This window comes from Triticum aestivum, chromosome 4B, assembly GCF_018294505.1.
Source record: "Triticum aestivum cultivar Chinese Spring chromosome 4B, IWGSC CS RefSeq v2.1, whole genome shotgun sequence".
Taxonomy (NCBI): domain Eukaryota; kingdom Viridiplantae; phylum Streptophyta; class Magnoliopsida; order Poales; family Poaceae; genus Triticum; species Triticum aestivum.
Window position 1 is genome coordinate 593,592,024 of NC_057804.1, and position 7,780 is coordinate 593,599,803.

Genomic DNA, 7,780 nt, shown 5'->3' on the forward strand with positions numbered 1-7,780 from the left:
GGCCATGGCTCTAGGGCGGAAGGGTTTTGGAAAAGGAAAGGCGGGAGTGAAGATGATGTGCTACCGACAGGCATGCCAGGGAAGGACGCCGCCGGCGTCCAGGCCATGTCCACGCCGACGTAAACCTGGTCTAAATTTGGGCTGGAAATGGTTTACAGTGGACTTGAAAAGGGGCATCTGTCTGTTTGTGTTGGCGCGTTGGCACATGCTTTTTTATCCCCGCAAACATAAACAAACGCACCGGAACGCGTCGACCCGCTAGAGTTGGCAGTAGCAGCCATTTTGTCCGAGTTCCTCGCAATCTTCTGTTCATTTGGTTGATTAGAGCATCTCCAGTCGCGCCCCCAACACGCCCCCCCCAAGGCGATTTTTTCGCGCCGGCGCCGAAAAAACGGCCCAGTCGCGCCCCAAGGAGCCCCTTTTTTGTCGGCTTGGGCCGAAATCAGCGCCGGCTGACCCAGGCCGAACCCGGCGGACTGGGGGGCGCCCGGGGGCGCCAGGACGAGCGGTTTTGGCGCGAAAGAGCCGTGGGCCCGCCATGTCAACGACGCGCGCCTCGTCGTCATCGAAAAGCCTTGGTTTCCCGCGTGGAATCAATGGCAAGGCTGCCGCCGGTCAGCCTTGCCATTGATTCCTCACGAGCGGCGCGTCACGGGCGGCGTGGCGACGCCTTCCCTCCCTCCACGCGTGCACGCGGCGCGGGCTATATAAACCGGTGGCCTCCCTCGCCTCTGGCCACACCAGCCCCACAACCGCCCATCGACCGCCGCCCAGCTCTCCTTTCTCCCCGTGCGCAGCCGCTCGCGGAAACTTCCTCCCTCCCCTCTCCCTCTCTCCCAAGCCCGATGGCCGCGCGATTCCCGGCGATGCGGCGGCGGCCAACGGCTTCGTCCGTCGCTCTCTCCATGAATGGGAGGCCTGGCTTCTCTTCTAGGCGAACATCCCGGCGCCACCAGACATGCACGCCGGGCCGACGGGGTGGAGGCTCAGCAACGGGGGTGTGCCCATTCCCCCGGTGCCCGACGTTGAGGCGTGCCCCGCCTTCTTTGCCGTCGAGGTCGACCGCGTGCGAGCCTCCCTGACAGAGGAGCAGTGCGCCCTCCCCCAGTACACCGCCGACAACTACGCGTCGTGGGCGGCGTACTTCCAGCATCGCCAGGAGCATAGGCTGGCGTCCACCAACGGGGCGCCGATGGTGGACGGCGTCAAGAACAGCGAGGGGCGCTGCTATGGTGGGGCGCCCTCGACCGCACGCTCCAGGACGTGCTGGAATACCTCGAGGGCGGCAACGACCCGCCGCTGGCATACCCTGCCGCGGCGGCCGTCCCGGTCCACCGCTGGAGCGCCGGGCAATGGATGCCCAGGAGGTTCGGCTCCTCCTCAACTTCCTCCTCTCACTCCTCCTCCCGCTCCTCTTCCCATTCCTCCAGCTCGCCGGCGGTACTCGGTGTCAAGGCCGAGCCCGCAGCGGAGACTCCGCTCGACCGGTGCACTTGCATCGCCGACATCGTCATAAATGAGGGCGGCCGGCGCGCCTCCTCCTTGGCTCCTCCGTGCATCTTCAAACCGAAGATGGAGCCGGGGCTCGCGGCCGTAAAAGCGGAGCATGACGCCGGGGAGCTTGACGAAGCGGCGACCCTGAATGGGCGCGCGATGACTGGGTGTCCATGGAGATGGAGCGCCAGCGCCGCGCCCTAGAGCAGTTTGAACATCGGCGCCGGGGACGCGACGAGGGAGGCGTCGTCGTCCTCGACGACAACCATGACGACGACGCGCCGCCACCGCCCCCGGTCCGCAATGGCGACGCCGGGCAGGGTCCAGCAGGGGCGGCCGCGTCAAGGAGGAGAAGGCCGCCGTCGACGATGGCGAGGATGGCGGCGACGGCGGCGACTTCGCCGCGCTCAGCGACTTCTTCGGCCCTTAGTTGTAGTTCCGGCCTTTTTTTAAGCCGAATTTTAGCCAAACTTTGTCGAATACTATTTTTTTAAAACATAAACGGCGTCTGGGGGCGTCCTTGGGGTCGGCGGCTGGGAACCCACTCATCCCCAGGCTAATTTTTTGCGCCGGCTCGCCCCCAGGTGGCGATTTTACGCACCCCTAGGGGGCCAACAGCTGGAGATGCTCTTACACCTGCAAGAGTATGTGATTCTCACTTGCTATGGACAGTGAGATAAATATGCTGCAGCAAGGGAATTTCATGCTCATCTTCTGTTTAATATTGTAGCAGATATGTTGGCCGTCATTATTGGCAGGGAAAAGCAGCATGGCCATGTAGAGGGTCTAGTTCTTCATCTTGTCTATGGAGGGGTTTCTATTCTACAATATTCTGATGACACTATTCTGTTCATGGAACATGACATGGCTAAGGCACATAATATGAAACTTATCTTGTGTCTCTTCGAACAATTGTCTGCATTAAAAATTAATTTTCATAAGAGCGACGTGTTCTGCTTTGGGAAGGCCAAAGACGAGGAACACAAATACAGACAACTGTTTGGATGCGAATCAGGTGCCTTACCATCTAGTTACTTGGGTATACCGATCCATCACCGTAAACTCTCCAATAAAGAATGGAAATGTATTGAAGAACGAATTGAAAAAAACTTAGCTACTGGAAGGGTAAGCTTATGTCATATGGAGGTCGGCTAGTCCTGATTAACTCAGTATTGCCTAGTATGCCGATGTTCCTACTGTCGTTCTTCGAAATTCCGAAAGGAGTTCACAAGCAACTTGATTTCTTTAGATCCCGCTTCTTTTGACAGTCTCATGAGGCCAAGCTGAAATACCGTCTCACGCGATGCGATATCATTTGCCGACCTAAAGACCAAGGGCGTCTCGGTATTGAAAATTTAGAAATTAAGAACAAATGCCTTATGAGCAAATGACTTTACAGACTAGAGACTGAGCCAGAGAGCATGTGGTCTCAACTCTTGCGCAATAAGTATTTGCACTCGAAAACACTAGCCCAGGTTACCATGAGACCGACTGACTCGCCGTTCTGAAACGGACTTATGCGCACGAAGGACCTGTTCTTTCACAGGGCCAAATTCTTGGTTGGCAATGGAATGTCAACAAGATTTTGGGAGGATACGTGGCTAGGAGAGATGCCCTTGACCATCTAATATCCTACACTCTATAATATTGTGCAACGTAAGGAAGATTACGTGGGTACCATCCTTCAAATAATTCACTTGAACATCCAATTCAGACGTGTGTTAGTTGGTGAGAGATGGACCACCTGGATGCACCTGGTTCGGGGATTGATAGAAGTTCAACTCTCCGATCAGCCGGATTCAATACAATGGAAATTAACTACGAATGGGAGGTTTATGGTGAAATCTTTTTATATGGATCTCATTAACTCTGGTCCCTTATCAAGGTCGCTGCACATTTGGAAAGTTAAGATTCCTTTGCGTATTAAAATCTTCATGTGGTTTGTTCACAAGCAAGTGATACTCACAAAGGACAACTTAATTAAGAGGCGATGGGTAGGCTCTTCGCGGTGTTGTTTTTGTAATCATGACGAAACAATACAACACTTATTTCTTGAATGTCCACTTGCTAAGTTACTTTGGAGAACGATTCATTTAGCTTTTAATATTAACCTTCCAGTTGATATTGCGTCTTTGTTTGGGACGTGGTTAGCTGGGGTTGATCAGATTACTGCGGCTCGTATTCGGATTGAAATATGTGCGCTATTATGAGCTATATAGAACTGCAGGAATGATATGATTTTTAACAGACAACACACTTTAACTTTTTTGCAGGTTATCTTCAGAGCTACAGCTTGGATCCATACGTGGTCCTTACTCACTCCTCTGGACTCCATAGAGCCTTTGGTTACTGGGTGCAACCATTGGGAGATGGTAGCTCGGGTTATCTTCAACCGGTTCGGATGACGCTCGCATAACAGGATATGAGTCAGAGTTTAACCTTTTTATCTTCATTGTGCTGGTTGACTGGTTCACATGTATTTTATCTTTTTTTATTATACTCTATTCTGCTCCATTTTGTGAGCTGTAATTTTATGGCGATTATGGATTGTTAATAAGATGGCCGCATGCATCACCATGATGCAGAGGGGGGGGGGGCATGCCTCCATTTCGAGAAAAAGTACTGTAAAGTCTGCAATTACAAACCCTGACTGACTGCAGTGTAATTTCAAGACGTGGGAGCCAATGATACAAACATAAAAGCAAAGCATGGCAAGGTGGGATAGGCACCAAGTTGGCCTGCGCGCCGTAGTACGAACAGGAACAGCTGGTCTGCCACCACCAGCCTCTGCCTCTGCTGGTGGTAAAGAGAGCAGTAATGGCAGTCCGTCCGTCCGTCCTCCTGTCGGTAGAGGGCCGGGCCGGAGCATGTCCCGACTGACTCGCCCCGTCCTGGCTCATCACAATTCAATTCATACCCTGCTGCAGGAGCAAAACCAAACGGCGGTCTAGCTAGCTAGCCTGGTGCGAGTAGCTGCGACGGACGAGGACGAGCACGCCAAGCTACCTAGCCCTCTCTTTGCTCGCGGACAGAAGAGAAACCTACTATAGATCACGGGACGCTAGAGGCTACTGTACTGTACTACTAAAGCTGGAGCCAGAAAACCAACTGGCCTCTGAACCTCTGCTTGCCCAATCCGGCCGCCTTCTCTTCAGCGAGAGGACTGCGCAGATGCACTGCCATCGCGTTGCATTGCACTGGCTGTAAAAGTTGTGTGTGTTTTACTCCTTCTGTCTGTGAGACTGCAATAAGAAGGAAGCATTTCTCTGGCTCAACTGTCAATGGTGGCCCATCTGTCTGTCTGTATGTGTGTCAGGCTAGTACGCCGTTCCTGGCCAGCACCAGACCGGAAGCCAGGGCCATCCCGAGCAAGGCGTGCAGCCGCACGCAGTAATACTTGGCCATGAAGATCTTGGTGTCATCCTGCAGTTTTTTCCAACTTCAGCCAGTGTTGGTGTGAACTGAAGAAAAAAGATTCAGGACGAAAAAGGAAAGTGTGAGAAGGGAGGACTATTTACATCATGGTTCCTCTGCACGTAGTCCACAACCCATTTGCCCAGAGGGAGAGTCATGGCGCCAAGGACCTAAGAATATGGTACAGCAGCAATGGTTGGAGGTGGGAGCTGTGTTTTCAGGTAATTTTCTTAAGAGGAACAGTATGGGTCATTAGCTTACAATGCAGGATGGTGGGAGGCATCTGCTTATGCCGAAAGCAGTCAAGAGAGTGTAGAGGGCGCCGATCCCAACCGTCACTAATGTCGCGCCTGTTTTGGTGCCGATTCTGACCTGTTTATATGTTCACACACAAAGAACTTATGTTGTAAGTAGTACTGATAATTTGTACATAAGTGAAATCAGATGTGCTGAAAAGAGATAGTGGAGTACCAGGGGAGACATCTTTCCAACAGCCCTATCTCCGTCAATCTATAGATTATCAGTGTTCATCAGCTAACGACCATTTCATGGAGATAAAATTGCTGCATCGATCAATTATGTCAGAGGGGGTTCATTTCATACCTGATGAAAGTGGCTGCAGAAGAGTATCAGGGTGGTTGTCAACCCAACAAGAATCGATGAAGCTACGACTGTTTTGCTGAGAGGGAGAAGCACAGCCCCGCTGACAAAAGGCCAAACATTTCAAGAGAAACTGCTTAGCTATGATTGGATCCTTACATTTTGTGTACAGACTGAAGTCAAACCTTAATGCCCTCAATACTCTAAAGTGATTCCTGCTTATACTTAGTATAGTTGAGAACTACAGTAGTTGCTCTAGAGTGTACCTTGAAATGCTTCTGCTGCTGTTTGAGAAGTAGAAAGCTGACGTGGCCAATGGGCCAAATGCAGCAAAACATAATGGTTCGCCTAGGCCGCGGTAACTTAATCGGAACGGCGGGCACTGCAAAATTGCACATGGATGAGATGAAAAGCATTAACACATAATTACATTTTGCTAAATTAACTGAAATACTGAATGCGTCAGGCCATTTTTAGATGAGACAACCCATAACAGATCACAAAAGGCAAATATATTCTGTTACAGATTACAGAACATAAAGAAACACGAGGTTCCCTGAAAATGGGGCAGAAGATTTCACCTGGTAAACATAACCACAGAGGATTGCACATAGCACCAAAACGATGAACCTGACATCCCCTGCTTCTGCAAAGGCCCAAAATAGCCCACCAATGCCGAGCAGAAGAGAAAGGTTCGCTGCATATTGTGTCAATGCCCGACTGCACAGCAGGTCACACTGTAAAATGTTTCGTTTCTGAATACAGTTATGCAATCATTTACTAGAATGTTACTAATCCGTACTGGAAACGAGCAGTACCTGCCAACAATGTTGACGACAGATTCTTTTTTGTTCTTATCAGCGCCAGTATCTGAATCATAAACGTCATTGCTGCAGTAGAGTCAAAATGCAACATGTTCAGGGGAATGGATGGTTGAAGAGTGCTATTGATATCGATCAGCATCGTTTTGCTTGTCAGAGTATATTTGTGTAGGTGAGTTTTACCTCAGATTGAGCCATGTGATCACAAGGACAGCAGCAGCCAGGAGGCCAGAGTAGCGCCTGGCAAAGAACAACCCGGCATGGTTATAAGCAGCAGCAGTCCCTACCTGCAAGTGCCAGCAACTGTCAATGCAAATGTGTAAGGTCATCGTGGCTTCATACCACCAAATGTGGAGTAATAATCTTCCAATTTAGCCTGTTCTCCCCATAGCTGCGATCAATACTCATTCTGATTTGCATGCCAGCACACTAACAAGTTACAATTCTGAATTGCGTGATTAAGCGCATTGGCAAGGGAACTTGCAGCCGCGGGGAACTCACGGTGAGCGGCACGAGCGCCACGGAGTAGATGGGCAGCTTGGCCGCCCTCCAGAGCAGCGTCGCGCGGGAAAGCTCGCCTCCGCCGGACGCCGCTGCGGCGGGGCACCGCACTCGCCGTAGAGTGCGGCGCCTTCTCGCGGGCTCTGCAGAAACGGCGGCAACGCTGCCACGGGGAGAGGGAGGCGCGAGAGGGGAGACGAGGAGAGGCGCGAGGGCAATCCCGGCGAACGGCATCGGCCTCGAGCGCTGGCTGGGACCTGGGAAAGCTTAGCTTAGATCACCGGGCTGCGGCCGCCAGCGGCGTGTGGGAGCGCCGGTGCGGTGCTTGGGTTTGAGCTAGCGCGTGCATGGATAAGGCTGAGGGGATCCGAGACGTCGACGCGCGGCAGGCAGTGGGCGGTTCAGTCACCACGCAGTCCGCACCCCGCACCCCTTCCTTTAGTCCCACCTGCTAGTTTACAGAGGGAAACACCAGCTTAAATACTCAGCTGGAGCGCTAGCATCGCCGAGCTCAGTCACGAGAGCTTGTCACCCATGTGGGGGCATCAAGGTGGTGTGGATGTTTGGTGCGGACTCTGGGCCTGGGCGGCCCTGTGTTGTGACCTTGTCGGCTTGCCCGTTCCAAGTTGGTAGTGGGCTGGGTGGCTGGGGCGAAAGTTTCGGCCTCTCAGGCCCTGAAGCGGCAGGCACCACGTTAGGCTGGTTTCACAGAGCAGCGTTTACTGCCCGCTTCCAACGGTGGAAGGATGACAGGCCGCTGCACCATGGGCCCACTCTGGCCTAGGGCCCCTCCATAACAAACCACCATTTTTTTTCAATTAGAGAAATCGTTTTCTTTTCTTATTATAGTCCCTCCATAACAAACCACCATTTTTTTTCAATTAGAGAAATCCTTTTCTTTTCTTATTATAGTCCCTCCATAACAAACCACCATTTTTTTCAATTAGAGA

General features: G+C 52.1%; 1 protein-coding gene across 1 annotated transcript; it reads right to left on the minus strand.

Moving 5' to 3' along the window:
* Positions 1-4,101: 4,101 nt before the first annotated feature.
* On the minus strand, positions 4,102-7,272 carry LOC123093450 (2-carboxy-1,4-naphthoquinone phytyltransferase, chloroplastic). The gene is made up of 10 exons (XM_044515423.1): positions 6,831-7,272; positions 6,513-6,616; positions 6,327-6,398; positions 6,090-6,228; positions 5,775-5,890; positions 5,512-5,611; positions 5,380-5,418; positions 5,170-5,280; positions 5,013-5,078; positions 4,102-4,917 (listed from the first exon to the last, which is right to left on the minus strand). The coding sequence occupies exons 1-10, from the start codon at positions 7,062-7,064 to the stop codon at positions 4,807-4,809; spliced, it is 1,092 nt and encodes a 363-aa protein (XP_044371358.1). The 5' UTR covers positions 7,065-7,272; the 3' UTR covers positions 4,102-4,806.
* Positions 7,273-7,780: the final 508 nt, after the last annotated feature.

What these genes read in the sequence shown, in the direction of transcription:
- LOC123093450 (XM_044515423.1), bottom strand. Translation starts at nt 7,064, where the DNA reads ATGCCGTTCGCCGGGATTGCCCTCGCGCCTCTCCTCGTCTCCCCTCTC. An exon ending in TCTGCAGCCACTTTCATCAG is followed by an intron (nt 5,419 to 5,511) that starts GTATGAAATGAA and finishes GATAATCTATAG; the next exon opens with ATTGACGGAGATAGGGCTGT. An exon ending in GCCTCCCACCATCCTGCATT is followed by an intron (nt 5,079 to 5,169) that starts GTAAGCTAATGA and finishes CCATATTCTTAG; the next exon opens with GTCCTTGGCGCCATGACTCT.